This window comes from Diceros bicornis, chromosome 3 (genome assembly GCF_020826845.1).
Source record: "Diceros bicornis minor isolate mBicDic1 chromosome 3, mDicBic1.mat.cur, whole genome shotgun sequence".
Classification (NCBI taxonomy): domain Eukaryota; kingdom Metazoa; phylum Chordata; class Mammalia; order Perissodactyla; family Rhinocerotidae; genus Diceros; species Diceros bicornis.
Genome location: NC_080742.1, coordinates 89,277,462 through 89,298,861, shown reverse-complemented (window position 1 = coordinate 89,298,861; position 21,400 = coordinate 89,277,462). Strand labels below are relative to the sequence as shown.

Sequence of the window (21,400 nt, the reverse complement as noted above, 5' to 3'; positions counted from 1 at the left end):
CATCTTTCTCTCTGAGATCTAAGGCACGTCCTTTATCTCTGGGGTTCTAAATGCTGTCAGGTGACCATCCCTAGGGTATTTTTTAACTCACACTCTTAACAGTCCTAAATATTTTAGTAATAATTCCTGCTCTCTTTGGTTCACTGGTTATTTATTGATTCTATCACTCAGAAAATATGTTCCTGACATCATGGCATTGTTAAGAGGACAAGATGGGTACTCAAAAAGAAAGCAAAAGGACACAAGCACAGAGGCCCATTGGCACACCAAGGTATGGACATACACAAACACACAAAATCGTGCCCAAATAATTTTTTCTTTTTATTTCAATGATAATGATGACAAGAGCTAAAATTTATGAATGCTTACTATGTGCCAGGCACAAAGTATTTTACATGTATTATCTCATTCGATTCTCACAGCAAACTATGAAGTTGAAGCTATAATAATCCCCATTCTTCAGATGAGGAGTCTGAGGTTTAGAGAAATTAAACAACTTATTCAGGGAACCACAGTTCAAAAGTGACAAAATTGAGCTATGACAAAGAAGGTGGAACTGAAGACTGAAGAGAAAAAGGACACTTTGATGTTTAAAAAGACTAGATGTCCCATAAACATGCCCAACTAATTTTTTGCAAAGGTGCCGAAGCGATGGAATAGAGAAAGAGTAGCCTTTTCAACAAATGGCGCTGGAGCAATTGGACATACTTAGGCAAAAAGTTGAAGCTCAACCTAAATCTCACATCTTATATAAAAATTAACTCAAAATAGATTATAGACTTAAATGTAAAAGGCAAACTATAAAAGTTTCAGGAGAAAATATTCAAGATCTAGGGCTAGAAAGAGTTCTTATACCAGACACCCAAAAACATCATCCAAAAAAGAAAAAAAGGTAAATTAGATCCATCAAAATTAAAAATTTCTGGGCTAGCCCTGTGGTCTAGTGGTTAAGTTTGGCAGGCTATGCTTCGGTGGCCTGGGTTCGGTTCCCGGGAGCAGACCTACACTACTTGTTGGTGGCCATGCTGTGGCAGCAACCCACATGCAAAATAGAGGAAGACTGGCACAGAAATTAGCTCAGGGCAAATCTTCTTTAGCAAAAAAAATTAAAAACTTTTGCCCTGTGAAAGACTGTTAAGAGGATAAAAAGAGACACTTACAGACCAAAAGGAAATAGTTACAAACCGTATATCTAACAAAAGACTGGTTTCTCGAATATCTAAAGAACTCTCAAAACTGAGCAGAAAAACAAGTCAAAAAATCCAATTAGAAAAATGGGCAAAAGAACTGGATAGACATTCCACCCCAGAGAATAAGAGAATACACAGATGGCAGATAAGCACATGCAAAGAAGGTCAACATCATTACACATCAAAGAAATACAAATTATAACCACAATGAGATATCACTACACCCTTAACAGAATGTCTCAAATAAAAAAATAGTGACAACGTCAAATGCTGGTTATGATGCAGAGAAACTGGGTAACTCACATGAATGTTCATAGCAGCTTCATTTATAATAGCCCAAGACTGGAATAGCCTAAATGTTCTTCATTAAGTGAATGGTTAAATAAAATGTGGACATCTATATCTTGGAATGCTACTCAGTAATAAAAAGGAACATTAGTTTTTACACAATAACTTGAATGAATTTTGAGGGAATTATGCTGAGTGCAAAAAGCCAGTCCCCAAGGAGACACGCTACATGGTTCCATTTACATAACATTCTTAAAAGGACACAATTATGGAAATGGACAACAGATTAGTGGTTGCCGGGGGCTAAGGCAGGGGTCAGGGGAGGAAGCAAGAAGGTGCGGCTATAAAAGGGCAGCACGGGGGATGGTTGTGGTGATGGAAATGTTCTATATCTTGGTAGTATCAATGTCAATATCCACATTGTAAAATTGAGCTATAGTTTTATAAGATTTTGCACCAGGGGAAACTGAGTAAAGAGTATAAGGAAATTCTCTGTATTATTTATTACAACTGCATGGGGCTTCGTAATTATCTCAAAATAAAAAGTATAATTTAAAAAGCAATATGAATTTCAAATAAAGGAGAGAAATCCCCACAAAAGAAATCTCTGCCCATGCACAACCAGACTTCCAAGAAAACCAAATTAGACTTTTCCCATCCTCTACAAGCCTCTGCCTTTCTTCCTCTTATTCCCCTTGGGAAATAGAGATAAGGCAAGTGATGTTCTGTATCTTCCAATCTCTCAAAACTGCCACTCAATACCTGTGCCCTAGGCCAAGTTTTAGGTGCTGGAAAGGAAGGCCATTATGGAAGAACCTCAAAAAGGCACCATACTACTCATCACCCCCACACACCACACCCCACATGCCACACACACCTGCGTCCCCTCAAATGAGGACGCATCTTAGAAGCCAGGACTCATTACATAAAACTTAAAGGCGGTAATTTTCTTTCCAGAAAAAAACAAATTCTTCACTGATCTCATACTGATTTTTTATATGCTTATGTATCTAACACAGATTAAAAACTTCCATTTTAACTTTAATTCTTTCTGAGACCATCATAGTCAGGCACTGTCCCGATTCCATATGACTGAGCATCTATAGAAAACAAGAAACTCGAAATGCAATCACAGAAAAGAACGTACACTGTGTGTTGCTCAAAAACAGTACTTACAGAGGTGACAGAAAAGTCATAGAGAATATAATTCTTTTTAGTTACAGCATCTAAAAGAGAAAGATAGAGGAGCGCCCATTACTATAGGAAGCAGAGGAGCCGTGCAGTCATGCCTTCTCTTCCTTTGGAATGCCTCTGCCACCTAAATTTGCTCTCCCAAGTTCTAACCCCCATTTTTGTCAAACCTCCACAGAAGTTTCCTGGACCACTTCAACCCACAGTAACTGCTTCCTCCTCTGAATTCCCATGGCACTTTGTGGTACCATTTTGCGGGCATCTGAAACATTTTGACTTGCATTTGTAGTTATCCACATGCACACTGCATCTATCTTGCTGGACCAGGAGTTCCTCAAAGGCAATGTCTATGTCTCATTCACCTTTATATCCCCTGCATACAGTGCAATAATAAATAGCCAATAAATATTAATAAATGCTAACTCTAGGCAGGGCAGGATTTTTATATAATTACAGATCACAAGCTGACGTGAGGTACTTATATGCAAATCTTACAGTGGAAAAACCCACTACACAAATCTGATACCTCTCCCTCAATAGTAATCAAAGCAGTATTTCACAAATCTAGTAATAAAATGTATTGTTTGGTATGAATAATGATACCCAGAGAAGAGAATAATTAAACTAAATCCAATAACGTCTGTTGCTGTGATACAGTCAATAACATGAAGTTGCTCATTTGAAGTCTATTTTAATGCATTGTGCTTGGCTAACCAAACTTTAAGAATAAACTGATTCTAAGCCTCAGTAATAATATGGTTAGTGCCATATCGGGCAACATGTAATGACTAATTTTTACAGAATATCGCAGGGATGGTACCATAAGGAAGCCTACCTTTAGATACCCCATCATCCCAGTACAGTTCCCCCGTTGCTTCTCTCTTATAGTCCAAGGCAATAATGAGTCCCAGGGAATTCTTCCGACTGTAAAAGAGCAATTCTCAGTTTCAGAGAATGGGGAAGAGATAGAACTATGTTAAACCGGCCCCTTGCATGCCCCAGGGACAGATCATCTCAGAGTCTATCCAAGAAACTGTGTAGATATTGACCTTGCATGGAACCATGGAAGCTGGGTGCGGGACGACAGCAGAGGTTAGTAGTGAATGAGCATAGAGGAATAGTCAAGGAAGCAGTTCCTGTTGAAAAGAGGGTTTGTGATAACACTAATAATTAGCCCTGGTACTATGTACCAGGCATTCTTCTCAGGGCTCTATATACATTAAATCACTTATATTATTTCCTTTTACCCTCATAATAACTCTAAAAAGTCGAACTACCATCATCCCCAGTTTACAAATGATTAGCAGAAAGACAGATTGTAAATTGCCCATGGTACACATCTGGTAACACATCAAGTTTAGGGCTTCAACCTAAACTTTCTGGCTCTTGACCTTGAAGCTATGTTGACTTTCACGTGATAATCCTTATCTCCAATTTAACTTGAATTCTCTCATGCCTAAGGGAATCTACTTAAGGACAACTTTTGGCCATAAGGAAATTCTCAGGAGTGATTAGTTTGACTATTTTTATAATCTGATTCAATTCAAAGTGCAAGACTATGGAAATGGAAATGAATTCACTTACCCCCAGCTGAATGAGGGCTAAAATGCCAATTTAGGGCTGACCTTGAAAGGAGGGGAGGAAGATTACTGACTGGAGATGTTTTCCCTTTGCTTATCTACTTTTAGTCCCTATTTGCCTCTCCCATAATGCCCTGCCCTTTAGAGGACCAAAGCAGTCAAACCTTGAAGAGTGAGGAGCTTACCTGGTCTCTGTGGTTGTGTTTGGCTGCTGGGTAGGAAATATGTAGCCCCCTCGAAGGTGAAGTCCTATCTTTTCATCTGGGAGGAGCATCTCCACCAATTGTTTCCTCCATTGGATGGCTACTCCCTAACCAACAAAGGAAAACAGATCAGATAATAGGCTGTTCGGGATGGGAGGGATCTCGGAGATCATCTAGTTCACTTGCCTCATTTTAAAGACAAGAGAAATAGAGCCCTCCAGAAGTGAAGCGACTTGCCCAAGGCATATAGGTAGTAGACAGCAGGACCGAGACCCCAACCCGCCCTATTTCTTTATCTTACACCGTTCTGTGATTCCACAGCTGGACTTTAGTTCTCTAAGTTATCACAGCCTAAGGCTAATTACTAGTCCGACAGCTGCATAGCAGCCAGGTTGATATAATGAAAATTCCCATAACCCTACCCCAGTTATTCAAATTATTTCATTGTACATTTGTAAAGGCCTTCCTCACAGAAAAGCACCCGCAATCAACTAAATGTAAAACCTTGTACTATCATCCTACCCCAAGCTCCCAACGCTGCTGCCTTAGAATTGCCCTCTGCTAGAGGCAGGTCTCTGAGCCAAGCGGGGCTGCCTCACTTACTGTCTCATAGTCATACCAGATGGCATCAGGTATGTATGCCTGCACTTGGGTCACACCCTAGGGAAATAACAAAAATGAGCAATATTAGCATATCCCTTTACAGTTTACAAAACACCTAATGTGTGGTTGCATGAGCTTGTCTGAACACTCCTGAGAGATAGTTGGGATCATCCCATTCTGCAAGTAAAATACAAATACAATACTCAGAAAGGCTGGGAAGTTTACCCAAGCAGAGCTGTACCTAGAAATTACTTGTTTTGCTTCAAGGCTCCTGAACTTCCTAAGAGAAGCAGAGAAAAGTCATTCACTGAGTTACTCATGTAATCTGACAGGTGCGAGGAGATCCGGCCAGCCAGGACCTCAGGAGAGCCGTCCAGGAGGACCACTTGCTGGTTAGCAGGACTTGCCATGAGATGGTGTAGCTAAAACACCAGCTCCAAGTCCCTTTGACATGAGTACATTTGCCATCTTTCATGTTTACACACTGATCAGCATAATCCTGATTTCTCCCCCACACTTCTCCATTCACCCCTGCTCCAAATCACACTTAGGTAGAGTATGTGTGGTCCTTCATACATGACCTCCAGAGAAACACCCTCCCCTTGCCCAGCATTCCTCTCTCCCTCCCTGTTCTCCTCCCCACCTCTTCTCTTTTCCCAACCCAACCCCAAGAGCACATACCCTCTGGTCAAAGGGAAACACAGACAGATGGCCAGCCCAAACTCACCAAGACATTTAAAGCCACTGTCAATGCCATGGCCATATGCCTAAGGACACAGGATTTAAGGTAATTTTGCAAAATGGAAATTGGTTTGCTTGGTGGGGCAGTGGGACCAAGAATTACTATTTTTCTAATTTCCAAACTTTCATGACCTCTTTCTCATTTGTATTCATATTTATATTTAAATGCAGCCAAAGACACTCAGGATCCAGCTTATTCAGCCACAGAGCCATGAGGTCAAGTGTGATATTCCACCCCATTGTTCAGATTATAAACCCACTTCGTATAAAACAGGCGTGATGAGAAGTCCAGGCCCCCATAAGAACTGCTCGTACACCTCCCATGTAGCTGGGTCCTGGTAAAACCTGGAAAACAGAGACGGCAGGTAAAGCCTCCAATATAGGACAACAGCACCTTATGTGGCAACAAGGTCCTAACTAACCTTGTTAGTACTAACAAGGTAAATGAAATTACAATCTGAAAGGGAGTCTTTGAGGGTCAGGAAACTCACTCATGGACGAGGGGCCTTGCTACAGTCTCCCCCATGGTATGAGCGCGGTAGAAAAGACTGTACAGATAAGGCAGGAGGGTGTAGCGGATGTTCAGATAATGTCTGGAGGAATTCAACAGCTGAGAGTTTTCACCAAAGGCAGCAGGATCCTGGTCCTAGAAGGAAATCACTAAATATTTCCATCATATTTTTAAAGTTTCTTTATGATAAGAAGCTTTCTCAGATGAAAGTAGCCATGTTCTGCAACTTGAAGATGTCAAAGCATTTCCAGAACTGAAAGGATCTTGGTCTTGCTCCTTCATTTTATAGATGAGAAAGCAATATCAAATTACAGATTACCTGACTTTCCCAATGCAAAATTGCAAGCAAGTGGCAGAGTTTAAATTTGGCATGTCTTCTGACGCCCAGTCTATGGCAGCCTCAGGGTGATAAAGAAGCCCACAGAGGTTACTATGGAGATAAAGGGGCTATAGTGGGCCTTGCTCCCTCCAGAGCTGCTCCAATTTGTTTTATATAGAGAGGTTTCTCATAATACTTCATTTGGAAAATAGTCATAATAATAAGTCGTACTACTACTAAAAAAGAATTTGAAACCCATTGCCTTAAGCCACATTGCCTACCACCATGATCTGCAATCCATCATTTCCTTTCCATGCACTTTTATGGATTCATAATTTTAAAATTTATGTCTAGTTTTGTCTTCAATGTTTTCACCATCAAAATTTGTTTTATTTTCTCTACCTCAAAGACAGTGACCTCTAGTTGTTCTTCAATATACAATGTGCAAAGAAATCATGAAAACAATTTTTAGCAGATTTTATCCAAGAGCAAAGAAAAAAACCCTTTTCAAGGGAAATCTAATTTTCTTAGGACTCAGAAACAAAAATTTTCCGTCAACGATGGGCACTCATTTTGTTCATTTTCCTTGTAATTTGAAAGATGTCTAAGATACACATGCCATATTTAGACTTGTATTACTGGACTGAATTTTAGAGAAAATTATCTGAATTTATTCCTTTCTTTTGTTCCCTAAGATGCCCATTCCCCTCCTCCAAATAGAACTACTCCAAGAGACCACTCCATGCACTCAACGTAGGGCTCATGAAAACCCTGAGGCCAAATACCAAAGAAAATAACACTCCACAGCCTCCATCACTCTGGTCTCCAACTGAGAAAGTCTAGAGTTACACTATCCACTATGGTGGCCACGCTTCACAGGGGGCTATTAAACACTTGAGACGTGGTTAGGAAGACTGAGGAACTGAATTTTTCATTTTATTTGATTTTAGTTAATTTAATTATAAACCTAAAAACTGAATCAATGTAAAACATTTTTTCCCTTAAACATAACTTTACTGTTTTGGTAGGATTACATTTCACTTCAACCGCTGAAAATCTAGTATCCAAATTAAAATATACTGTGAGTGTAAAATGCACACTGAATTTTGAAGACTTAGTAGAAAGAGAAGAACATAAAATATCTCATTAATAATATTTTGTGTTAAACACAGGTTGAAATGATAATGTCATGGATATTCTGAGTTACATAAAATATATTAAATAATCGCTCTTCTTTCTTTTCACTTTTTAAATTCATTTAAGCTTACATGTGTGGCTCTCATTCTCATTCTGTTGACGGCACTGGTTGAGAGGAAAGGAAAACAAGCACTGTATCCTAGCAGCCTGAGCGATGTGAATGCTGTCATCTGTAGAAGCCCTTCCAGGCCATCTCTTCTGGAAGAGCACCCGCCCTACCTCCTCCCAGCCACCTGCTTAAAGGTTCAGAAATAGTGCATCTCTCTTTAGATCACAAATGGCTAGGAGAGCACAGGAAAAAAAATACTTTGAAGATTTGGCTGTGAATCTTTCCCAAGTTAGAGACATGTCATTGGTCAAAGTCAAGAGCTGGAGCTAAAATGATCATCAGTAAGTTACTTTAATGAGCCTATTAGGAGCTAAACCACTTGATTTGAAACATTTACTTGCAGATAACTTCATCAAAAAAAAGGCATCCTATGCTATGTACTCCTGCCATGACCAAATATCCCCTTAAGAGGGACTTGGAACCCACTTCTATATACTTGTCCATTAAAAATGTGATTTTGCATAAAAGAGGATAAAGGCAGGATGAGTCATGAGAAGCAGTGGGGTGTTCTCCTAAACCATTCATAGAATGCTAGAATGTTGTAACAAGGGGAAAAAATGTTCAGATCGCTGACATACACCTCCCTAAATCCTTCCTCCTTGCTCTCCCATATCTAGGAGTGGTTTCCCTTGTATTAATTGAAGCAAAATACCAGTGGACTCCAATTGTCCCATTTAATAAAAGGTGAAAACAGAAGTGATAGAAGCACCATAGACACTTTAACAATCCTTCTCCACTTTGTTGGTGAGTTTCCAACAATAACACCATTCAATAATATACTTACTCCTTCCCACAAACCCTCACCCCAACACCCTGCATTTTAGGCCTATCACCCAAGATTTATCTATTCTGCTCCTGCACTTAGGGCCAACCTGTGGGATTTTCTTCAACCCCTCTTTGAGACTAAGTATATTAGGTAAGCCAAAAAGTTTCCATCACGTCTCTTGGGGACCTTACCCTGAACCCAGGCCCATTATGATTCCTTGATAGTGGATAAAATGCTCCAAGCTGCATCCACCTTCTGCAGAGTTCTTCTGTGACATCTTCTCTATAACCACAGATGTTGGCACCTACCTGGAGAACCAGCACACATATAAGCACAGTGGTCAGTGAGAGAGGAGAAAGCACTGACTGTGTACCTATATGATAAGGGAAAAGAGAATCTCTTATTCCCATTATCCCATGCTTAAAGAGGTCCCAGGCTTTCAGGGCAAGCCCCTAGTCAAATAGAAGAAGGAAGCAAGTGTGCATCATGCGTCAACTGATGAGAGGAAAAGTGATTGTTGTATCAAGGGCTCTTCCTCAATATTCAGTTCCCAATTTTATACCTCGCTATTCACTGATGTTCTGTTGAGGGAATTTTTCTGTGATACTAATACATTTTACTCATTGTATCTCCTTCCTAACTTCAGAGATTCCATAGATGACAATCCAATGATAAGATTTTACCATCCTATCTTCAGAAGGCAGCTCATGTTACACATAAAAATTGGTTTTTCCAATACCCGTCACAGTGAGACATATGCTCCTTGGTTTTCCGGCACCCTCAAAGTCTGGTGATAGAAAGAATGTCAAAGGACAAAGGGTAAAAGTTCCTTGGTTGAGAGTGAAACTCACCAGGGGGATGCCAAACAGGTTAAACTCAAGGATACTAGGGATGGACCATCGGAGATCATCCCATGTGGCCGCATTGTCCCCCAACCAATGAGCAACAAATTTGCCAGATCCAGCAAAAGTAGACCTGGATAAGATGAAGTTCCTTTTATTGGGGAAGACATTCTCCATGGCCCTGAAAAGGAATACAGTCAATTGAATGCGAAGTGAGCTGTGAATGTCTAGGACTCACTATACCAAGGGCAGCAATGGGCTTTCCAACCAAACTCAGAAAAAACATGAAGATATCATGAATCAGGGGAGCAAATTAGTTCAGTATTTTTTTTAAACTGTTTTTTTGTGTGTGTGTGTGAGGAAAATCAGCCCTGAGCTAACATCTGCCAATCCTCCTCTTTTTGCTGAGGAAGACTGGCCCTGGGCTAACATCCATGCCCATCTTCCTCCACTTTATGTGGGACGCTGCCACAGTATGGCCTGACAAGCGGTGCATAGGTGCGCGCCCGGGATCTGAACCGGTGAACCCCGGGCCGCCACAGCAGAGCACGCGCACTTAACCCCTTGCGCCACCCGGCAGGCCCCAATATTTTTTTTTTTCTTTTTTTTTTTTGTGTGTGAGGAAGATCAGCCCTGAGCTAACATCCATGCTGAATCCTCCTCTTTTTGCTGAGGAAGACCAGCTCTGAGGTTTAACATTTTTAAGAGCGTCTTTCTCACTTCCGGATAAAGTTTCAGACCTCACATAAGAGAGTACAAACCTCTACAGTCCAGTCCCCCAAGGAATTTCTCTAGGCCCCTGTCCTCTTGATTATGTTTTCTCCATCTTATTGGATCTGGTTGTGCTCTGGCCCTTTGGGTGGACAATACATTGGAATCATGCTTGGGGTTCTTGGCCCCATCTTCTTGTCTACACAAAGCTTTTCCAGTGTCCCTTGGTTCCATGCCTTGCTGTCTATTCATTATCTCATTTAGCACAACATTAACTCAGGTTGGAGCCCTGTGCCTGCTGCCTGCCTAAGAAGAGACTTTGTACACCAGCTGGGCTCCAGGCACCTGGGTTCCTCTGAGGCTTCAGAATTTATTAGCAGCAATTCCCAATGTTAGGAAATCTTATTCTATGCAAAATAATATTAATTGAAATGAGTAAGTCTCAAAAGATGACATATGATACTTTTTATAAAGTTAAAAACAACTAAAATATTATTTTCATTGTATTATACATAAAATATTACATATCAAATGAAACTATATAGAAAGGAAAGCAAAGGAATTAAAAACACAGAATTCAGAATGATAACTACTTCAGGAACAGGGGGACATGGGGTGGGATAACATATAGTTAGATGTAGGCTATTTCTAGCTTTCATTCTGAGCATTCTTTTCCATAAGCACTTTACTGAAATGCCTCTTCCTCCCTTCTCTTTCCATGCTGAACAGTTCACGTCTTCCTTTAGTGTTGCAACACTGAACAATAAAACAACTACAGGTTGGTAATACCTGAGCCACAATTGCTGCTAGCTCTTTGCAGGCAAGCTCTCCTGTCTTTCCTTTCAATACATGGTCTGAGGCATGTGTATCACCAGGCACCAGGCAATTCCTCACACATACTATCACAACCACCACTGCTTCCCCACTTCATAGGCCTAAGGATGTATGGGGAGTCTATAAATGCAGAATGACTTATAATGGCAAAAGGGAGAAAATTCTGAAATAGAAGACTGGTTTAAGGAAATGAATTGCTCCATTCTCACAATATAATGACCAAAAAATGGGGATAGGTTGGAGGAGAGGACTCACTCTGCAACTTCTATCTTCATTTCTCCTTTGATATAGACTAGTGAATACCTTGCCTTTATTATCACTGGCTAGAGGTTTTATCGCAGTCTGCAATCACCAGTCACGAAAGAAACACATTCAGGTTATACAGAGTGAAACTGAAACAGGGATCAAGCTATCTGGGGTTACAGTTTATCCAGAGTCAGGCCATTTTGGTAACATAGATTAGATAACAGTCTGTTTTTTTTTCCAGCTTAGTGGTAAAATCTTATTCAGAGATCCTTAAGTTTCCCCATCTCTCAGGTTCGTCCTATCTATGGTCAGGTCCTGATCTCTGAGAGGATCTAGTCTCCTGCTTTCAGCCTAGAGGGAGGTGAATTTAATTCTCTGAGTAGACCAGTAACCACTGACCCCAAACTATACTTCCAGCTAAGGTTGAAACAAACATTCATTGGATCTATGACTTAAGTTCCCCTGATGCCCAAATCCCATTGCATGAAAATCTTATCTGGTTTTTTTAACCAATGCTGCCTCATGCCCAAAGGCCAAGTTCCAGCTATCTCCACTGTTCTCTGGGAACATAGGCCATTCTGTCTGACCCAGGGAGGTTAGAAGGGCACCTACTTTCTCAGTCGCAGTTACCTTTTAACTATTAACCATAGCTATTAGAATATATTAACTAACCCCATCTTGGTTTTATAGTGCCTTTATCACATGGAGACACTAGCAGTAAAGCAATTTAAAACTCTCTTTCCCTCCCCCTGCCTTTCCATACTCCTTCATTCTCATCCTGGTCATTTATCCACTCTCCCTCCCACCTTCCATTCTTAGCTTGAAGAATCTATGAGTCTAAATAGATCAGAACAGTAAGGAACCTGAAACATCTACCCACTTCTCTTATTTCAAAGATGAGGAAACTGACTCTTATTCATCTTGTTTATTTCCTAGGAAAGTAGAGTGAGAAAGAAGTCAGAAAAGGGAAGATAAAATCATAAATATATATACATCCTTCTTCTTGAAGCTTTTCTTTTATTGAAATAAAAACTTTGGCACTTACTGGACAAGGACTCTCTCTCACCTGGACAATCCAGCACAATACAAAGTCGTGAGAGCAAAATGGTGCTGGAGAACAAAGTTGGCACAGTCTCTGCCTCTGATTCACCAGGTCCTCTGTGGGCCCACCCTGCCCTTCTCTTTCTCAGGCCAGACATTTATTCAACAAACACGTCTTTAGTAAACACTAAAGCTATTCCTCAGGCTAAGGATACAGGGGTGACTTTACCCTCAAGGAACTTACAGTCCAGCAAGAAAAAAAAAATTACTATTTAGAAATTACAACACAAAATGCCTACATATTAAGAATATTGCAATATGAAGAAAGGTAGCACAAAAAAGAGGGGGAAATAATCTTTTCCTAGAACTGTCAGGAAGTTTTCCAGAATCAACATCTGAGGTGAGGTTTTAAAGATAAGTTTATGTTTGCAACATGGACGGGGCAGGGAAGGCCACTTAATGCAGGCAGAACAGCACATGCAAAGACATGGAAGAATGAATGGTATTTTGATTTGGGAACAACGAGCAGTTATGCATTACCAGAGCATAAAATATGAAGAGCGGCAAAGATAAAAGAAAAATACTAAGAAAGGGTTAGGTTACGAAGTACCTTGTAGGTTTTGCTAAGGTGATTGGATTTTATTATATATAAAATACCAAGCAATAAATAATTTTACACTGGAGAGAAATGAGCAGACTTGTGATTCAGAAAGATCACTTTGACAACAATGTAAAGCAGTGCTTTTTAAAATTTAACATACATTCAGTACACCTGGAGATCTTGTTAAAATGCAGATTCTGATCCCCAAGATCTGAGGTGAGGCCCAAGATGCCGCATTTTTGATATGTTTCTGAGTGAAGCTAATGTTGTGGGTCTTTGGACCACACTTTGGGTAGCAAGGGTACAGGATAGATTAGTGGGAGATAAAGCTAAACTCAGGGAGACTAGTCGTGGGACTAGCATAATATTTTAAGTCAGCAATGATGATGACCTTAATTAAGAACTGTCAGTGAAGAAAAAAAAGGAAATGGTTATAGAAATGTTTAAAATCAAAAGGATCAAAGACTGACTGCGTGTGAGGGTGTGATAAAAAGAAAGAACTCAAGGATGATACCAAGTTTCTCACTTGGGAGTCTGGGAGATAGGGATGGGGTTGCTACCAACCAAGATAGGGAATTTAACAGTTCCAAAGATGATTAGCCAGGGTGTGGAGACTGGGCAGAAACACATAACAGAGCAAGGTGAGTGAAATTGGATATGCTATAAAATATCAAGACCTAAGCTAGATTTTAAAATCGTTAAAACAATGACAGAGAATAAATTCCCTATGTGTTGGCATAGAATGAAAAGAGAAGGAGCCTGAGGGTTGACCCCCTATGGCGTATCACTAGCGAGAGAGTAGATGAAAAAGATTTAGATACAGAGGTTGAGAAGCGACAATTGGGCAGAGCAGGACAGAGTGGTATCTCGAGAACTAAAAGGGCCGAGTTTCAAAGGAGTGGGCGATGATGTCAAGTAGAGAAGTCAGGTAAGAGTAGGACTGAGAAACGTCCCATAAGCACATCAAAGTCTCCCTGCCCCTGATCACCACCATGGAGTTGTAGAAAAACCAAAACAAAAGTAAATACACAGAGAAAGACTAAAACATTCTTTCCTAATCCACTGGAAGATCCCCAACAACTCTCTGAATACTTTAGTTTCCCCATCTGTCTTGCAAATCTAAAACTAAAATCTTCTTAAGCTTAGCCCCAAATTTCTTGCTCTCTTAGGTTTAATGATTGTATTTTGCCACCTTCCAAGGAAGGAATTTGGCAAGGGGAGTTTGCAGAGAGCTATCCCTCAATTTATGAAGTCATCAGCAAAAATCCACGTGACAAGTTATGAAAAAGATTGAATGCTTTGCAGGAGGCATATGTCCCTTCGTCAGATTTTCATAATGAGTGGTGGTGATGGTGGTGTGTGTGTGTCTTAGGGCAGGGGGGAGAACCGAAAGGGAAACTGGGGCAGGCAGTGGGGAGGGAAGCCAGGAAGGTGTGGTGTAGCATTGCCAGATAAATACAGGACACTCGGGGAAAATTGAATTTCATATAAAAAATGGATAATTTTTAGTATAAGTGTGTCCAGTGCAAATTTAACTGGGTATCCTGTATTTTTATTTGCTAAATCAGGCAACCCTAGCATGATGACCATAATACGTTCAGTAATAGGATCCAAGTAAGGTCTGACTTCCAACTGGGGGCTCTAAATACCTTACACATTATTGCCTATTAGCATCCTTGAAATAATGAAGTCCCTAGTCACAAGCCAATAAAAAATAATTCTGCACAGAAACCAAAAGGTTATATGAGAAGGCCTCTTAAATAGCTTGTAAGATCTGAGTTTCTAGATCCCTATAACCACAGAAAATATTTGAAAAATATACTTATGGAAAACAAGAGAAGCCGCCCACCTCCCATCTCCCCAAATCTAGAATTAGGAGGAAAACCAAGTGCTTACGAGGCTGTAGCTCTTGCCATGGAGTAGCCATACAAGCTATGGACATCATAGTGAAGGCCCCAGTAAAACTCCACATCCATGCAGAGGGTTCCTTCAAAAAGCAAGCGGTCCAGAACTCCTGCAGGGAAATAACCCATCAGTGGGGCACTTTCCTATCAACCAACTCTAAGAAAATAACCACCCATCATTCGCTTCCTGGTTATTGTACCTTCCCTACCAGTCTCTACCTGACAAAATCCTTTCCAGATTTTAAATTCTATCCTAAACGCTACTTCCTACCTGGGACCTACACTAAGCATCTCACTGAGATAGATCATTAAAATTAATTTGCATTCCCTTGAGCTCAGGAAGAATGGGGCTGAGTGAAGGCAACTGAGAAACAAGCTCAGAGCAATGAGAAGTTGATCTGAGATGAAATATAAATAAAGCACACACATTTACCTACGTATATTTAATTAAGAGGAATTGAGTATATAAGGAAAAGATATGAGGGCAGTGAAAGGGGAACACTTTCACTCTTATATTACAGTCATTCACACCCCAGTCACACTTTTAAAAAAAATGAGATATGATATTTGGATGGTTTCATGAATAAGAACTCAGATCCTGCTTCTAGAAATCACTATAGTTACCTTATTTTTCCTTTCTCATGCCTGAAATGCTCAACATATTTTCCACCTTGGCCTGCAAGCTCCTTCTTTACCTTCTTCTCCTTGTAAAGCAACAACTGGGGGCTATATCTGCCCTCCTTCATGAAGTCTTGCCTGTACATAGGACCTCAGTATGAGGCACAATTCCAGAGAGTGGTGAAACCAGGAAACACTGAGGTTGGGCTGGTGGGAAAAACCAGCCCAACAGAATCAGGGTCTGGTGTCAGAAATTAGGTTGAATTATAAAACATAAAGAAAATTATATTTCTGGCACAGCTCAGTTTGTGGCATGAGATTCACAGCCACTTCAATTATAAGAAAAGACACTAACATTTTCCCTGGGTCAAAGGTAATTTATCTAAATCTTTATCACGCTAACGTGTACTGTCCAGTCCTGTAAAGGTGAGAAGCAGACCAGCTATGAGGCACAGCAACTAGTCATAAGCAGGTAGACATAATTCTGGGAGGTAGGGAGCAGGATGCTTGCCAGAAGCGGGCAGAAGGTGATTGGATTGCAGTTTTCTGTCGGGAAGAAAAAAAAAAACAAACTTGGTTTTGGCTAAGAAGAAGATTAAGAGATTAAAAGGGAAACATGATAAATTGATCCATAGTGAAAAAAATTAGGAGAATATAGACTGAGCAGAGAAGAGTGAAGAATAAACAGGGGAAGCAAATAGCAGATTTTGCAAGAAGTTAAATGGCTTGAAGTCAAGATTCCTCCTAAAAACATTCCCTGCTCCTTCAATGACCAAAAGGGGCTAAAGAAACAGCTAAACCTTGGTCCAAGGGTGCAAGTGAAGTGGACAAACCAAAATAAACTGGCCAGCTGAGACTGGCCGGATGCTCACCAAACCTGTGTTCTCTTCCTGGGAGTATAAGATTATATTCCACATTTTCACATGAAGTTAAGCTGAGACAATGTGATTAGATTCTGGCCAAAGGAATGTGAGCAAATCGAATACACCCCACTTCCAGACCTGTTCGGAAAACTCCCTCTATCCTCTCTCTCCTGTGCTTAGGAAACTGGAAACAAGACTCTGCAGTGGGAGAACCAGGCAATGGAAGTAACTAGATCCCTGAGTCACTGTTTGGTTGAGAGCCATACATCCCACACTAGAGTACTATATGCACAAAAAAATAAACTTTTATTATGTTAATTTACTGAGATTTTGGGGCTCATTTCTTTCCACAGTATAATCTATTCTATACTGTTGCTCGCGCGTGAGCACGCACGCACACACACACACACACACACATTCTTTCAAGATCAGGAATTGGAGAATTGACTTTGTGTAGAAATGAGGCTTAAAAACAGAAAGGACCTAAAAGGAACCATTGATGCTTTAAACTGTTGCCAATGAGCTAAAAAAAAAAAAAAAAGTTAACGTTATAGATTTATTTCAATGGAAGGTAGTTTGTATCTTAAAGTATACCTATATTCTCATAAAGTTTAAAACTCAACCACTTGTAGGAGGGATTTGGAAGTAGTGAACAGGACGGAAGAATGCAGAAGTCTACAGAGGTGGCACAGTCACAGGAGGCACACTTTCACCACATGCTTGCTCTTGGATTATGGCAGCAAAAGGTATCAGAGACCAAACAATGCAGCAAGGTCTCCAGTAGAGGAGTGGTCAGGGTGTTTGATGGGGAGACGTCCCTTCAACTGTGAAGTGAAATTGTTCTTGGACACATTGAGTACTACTGAGGTTGTTTTAGACACGTCCATTGCCTATATCATTAGTAAACAGGAGAAAACTTACGAGGAGTGAAAGGAGGAAGGTTCAAGTTGTTTGATTCACACCCCTGATCAGAACTTTGGAGAAAACTAGATACTTCATCCATTTCCTTCAAAGACACAAAATACACAAAATGGAAAACGTCGCTGACCTATAGTTAGTTGTTGAGGAATGTTTACTGAGCAAGAAGCCCGATATCTGGGGTCTCTTATTAACTGATTTTGGGATCTTGAGTAATCTTCGTAAATGTTCTTGACCTCTGTTTCATCTTTTGGATTAGATTGTGTCTAAGGTGGCTTCCAACTCCAAAATGATATGGGGCACATTTTACCTTTTATACATTGATTTCAATCAGTTAACTAAGAAATACCATTCCAGAGGCTGAGTCTTACCTATGTAAATATTGTGATTTTTATTGTTGCTGTTATTATTTCAGTATTGTTTTAAAGAATCTAAGACAGGGTAATATTTCTATTTTATAATTTCCCTGTCCTTGATTCCACTCAGTGCAGGCCAAGAAGAAGGTATAATTGAGATCAAATCTACTTCTTCCAAATGGATTAAACATAGGTGATGCCTAATCCTGCTAACAAACAGAGAGAATCTTTCAAATTTCAAAGAAATATCACCACCTAAAAAATAATAGAGGCTTAGTAAATTAATCTCTAATGATTAACTTTAAATTTTAATGAATCAGTGCAAGAAATAGTAGCAATTATAGCTTTTAATAAAACAGTATTTTTAAGTTGAAAGACAGTCAATGGAGGAAAAAGCTGAGGCCATGAGAAAGTAAAGAACTTACTCAATAAGAACTAACCAGTTGGTGGTAGATCCAGAATTAAAATCCAGAGTTTTGAGGGGTCTAATTTACTCCATATAAGCTCAGCATTAGGTAAAAAGGTTTTAAATACCACGATGTCAAGCAAATCATTTTATTACAGATCAGGGTCAAAGTTCATCTCAAAACTTGGAATATCTCTTTCCAAAAGAAGTTTGATCCTGGAATAACAACTTACAATCCACACTCCATCAAACTCCAGAGTTTCATGAAATTCATTGAACTGCTCTATCCACCACTGAGTACAAGCTGGATTACTATAATCGGGAAAGACTGTCCATCCGGGATATCCCTGGAGAACAAAGGAGAAGGCTGTGAATTCGTTTGATGGTTCACTTATGCATTTATTGCTGGCTACTATTTCTTCGACTAGAAGCCTCATGCATCTCATCATTTTTGAATCGAAATTTGTGACCCTACCCCAAAAATTAAGTAGTAAAATAGATGCAAGGAATCAAAGGAAGAAAAAAGAAAAGGAAAACAACTGATTAAATAGATAAGAAACCATCAAATGTCTTTTTTCTATTAAAAAAAGATGGTAGTAAAATTCCATTATGTCAGGCCAATTGGGGGAAGAACTATTTAATATACTGGGAAGTCTAACAAGATAATATTTTAGAAGAGAATGATTGAATTCATTTAATGTGTTGTTAACCAAACGTCATCTAAAACCTGCTTTGAATCATGACGTTTATAAATAATACATTGGTTTTTTGCATATAAATAACCATTTTTAAATGGTTAAATAAATTTTGTGTATATTACTCAGGTCAAATATTTCTTATCCTATCTCCTCTTCCTATCTATTCTTATCGAAAAGTAGCTTTTAAAGTTTTCCGAAAATAGCACAAAGATATAGCCATAGCCGAATTATTGAAAATTTTGACTTGATAGGTATAAGCTTTTGTGCATACATTCTTGCTAATTTTCCTAACAAATTTATATGTTGTCATTTAGGGACAAATTTAAGCTCAAGTAATATAATGAATATATATATATTTAAAAATGCAGAGACTTCTTAAAACTCAAGATGGGAGCTTGAAATTCCCACTTTAAGGGGATTGAACTCTTGGTCCTTTGGTTTAGGTGATGGCGTACCAAAGAATAATTAAAGGTAATTTGGGACCTCAGGAAACAGGCAATGTGGCAAAGGAGTCACCTACAGCAACATTCTACCTAGAATAAGCCCAGCAAACTTCATTGTAACCAAATACCTTTACAATAAACCCTCACCTGCCTCCACTACTACTACATCTGCCAACATCTTAAATCAAATCACTTATGTTATTTTTTGGTCAATGAAGGGAACCATTTAATTAAATTCTTGTAATTATATGCAAATTCCTAATTCTATGCCACTCAAATATGAGTACTATGGAAATGAGTCACAGGTCTAGATAACCTACTTTTTAGATAACCAAAATAATTTTTATGTGACCATGGCCTCTAATTTTGTACTTATATATGAATATCAGTCTATCTGATATTTTAGTAGTTCACTTCAAACAAAACAGTAAAAGCAAAGAATTGGTTTGTAGAAAGAAGGAAACTTCTCAACTGTTTCATGAAAAGTTAGACTCAATGAAAAAGAAAGTAAATAGAATTAAGTATCGTAAATAAAGTCAATGACAGGAATTAAGTGAGCAGTTAGGTAAGGGGACATTGATAACACTGAAAAGACAGTTTTACAGAGTAAACTGCCCAAGAACAACAAGAATTGCAGCCACAGGAACTTTCAGATTAAGTACTGGTTTCAGTAAATCTCACATAATCCAATCATGTAGGGCTGACTCTATGCATAACTAGAATAGAAGGTTGACTTGGTGATTTGATTGAAAATACTCTAAAACGCTCAGCTGCCCTAAAAATAGGTTTCTGAGCAGCCTACTCCAATGCCTGAAATTGCTACCCTAGAATAAAGACTAGGCTTTATCTATAAGTCTCATGTAAATTAAACATATATTAGCTGAGATAGGTTTAAAAGTAGCCTATGAGCATCTTGTTGTATTATCATAGTTGAATTTATTGTCTTGAGAAAGAGAAAGAAATTGGGAGGCATTAGGACTTTAAGAATAAATGAATTTTCTTCTATGAACATATTGCTTCTCAATTATGCATAGTATTAAAGGGATGGGGCCAGCATTTTAGAGACTAGATCTTAATTATTCCCATCACAAAAAAAGAAATGATAATTATGTGACATGATAGAGGTGCTACCTATTGCTACAATGGCAATCATATTGCAACATACAAATATATCAAATCAACATGTTGCACACCTTAAATTTACACAACGTTATATGTCAAATATATTTCAATTAAGAAATAAATCCTTCAGAATTTTAATCTTTCTGCTATTACATCTACTGGTTTGAAAATAATAATAAAAGAAACCTCTAAAGCCATGAAAACAGTAATGATACTATAATTTGCCTTCCACTCATCTTCATACCAGAAGTATAAACTTCCCAAAATGTAATTTACTCTGATTTTCTTGAGAAATTACCTGCCCAACGACAGCGCCATTGTTCCCCAAGATCCATACTCTCTTTTTTCTTCCATTCACATAGGGCTGGTAGTCAGAGTCATTTGAGATGCCAGGATTCTAATAAATAAATACGATAATAAATACGAATTTTGTAAATGTCTTTTGCACTTTGAAAGGAAAAACTAGACAAGAGAATTAAGTGTTTGAACATACCATAATAATTACATATTTCATTCCATAGCTATGTAACTCCTCGGTAAAATTTGAGAGACCAGGGAAAGCCTCTTCATCAACAGTGAAATCTTTATTTCCATCCATGTAGTCTATGTCAGAATACTGGACATCCTGAAAGATAGTGCTGGTCAGTTAGAACCCAGGAAATATCACCATGCTGATGGTAAGTATTATACCTCTAGTTCTTAATCATTAAAGCTGAAGCTATGTTTCTTAATCATCCTGGAACTTCCAGGACTTGGCTATCTCCTAGGAGTAAATAAGCCCTTTCTGAAAGATGCAGTGCTCTTAGGATGCAGTTTTATCTCTTCATCCTGACAGTTGCATGTCACAAGGTATCGGGAGGAGCTTGAGGATAGGGACTGTGTCTTGTTCATCCCTGTTAACTTCAGAGCTTGGACACTTGATATAAAACATATGCTCTTTAAATATTTGTTTGAATGAGTATATTAATAATGTTATAATCATGAACTAACTTGGACTCTAAACTTCAAGCTAGAATATATCATAAGAGAAGAAAACGGTCTTCTTGCCCTATAAAACTGCTGGAGTAATAATTAACAAAGATAAATGAGAAAGGGATAG

At 39.1% G+C, this 21,400-nt stretch overlaps 1 protein-coding gene across 3 annotated transcripts in view; it reads right to left on the bottom strand.

Moving 5' to 3' along the window:
- Positions 1–21,400, bottom strand: part of MGAM (maltase-glucoamylase) — a 185,146-nt gene that overhangs the window by 42,056 nt on the left and 121,690 nt on the right. For 2 of the 3 annotated variants that reach the window (XM_058531671.1, XM_058531678.1), the window contains exons 10-22: positions 20,795–20,926; positions 20,600–20,698; positions 18,272–18,385; positions 17,280–17,364; positions 14,870–14,987; positions 9,550–9,721; positions 8,890–9,006; positions 6,288–6,442; positions 6,057–6,141; positions 5,056–5,112; positions 4,435–4,559; positions 3,505–3,593; positions 2,655–2,704 (exon numbers count right to left, since the gene is read on the bottom strand). In XM_058531671.1, the coding sequence (XP_058387654.1) occupies positions 2,655–2,704; positions 3,505–3,593; positions 4,435–4,559; positions 5,056–5,112; positions 6,057–6,141; positions 6,288–6,442; positions 8,890–9,006; positions 9,550–9,721; positions 14,870–14,987; positions 17,280–17,364; positions 18,272–18,385; positions 20,600–20,698; positions 20,795–20,926 (1,398 nt within the window). The remainder of the gene's footprint in view (positions 1–2,654; positions 2,705–3,504; positions 3,594–4,434; positions 4,560–5,055; positions 5,113–6,056; positions 6,142–6,287; positions 6,443–8,889; positions 9,007–9,549; positions 9,722–14,869; positions 14,988–17,279; positions 17,365–18,271; positions 18,386–20,599; positions 20,699–20,794; positions 20,927–21,400) is intronic. The other variant, XM_058531697.1, reaches the window with a different exon arrangement.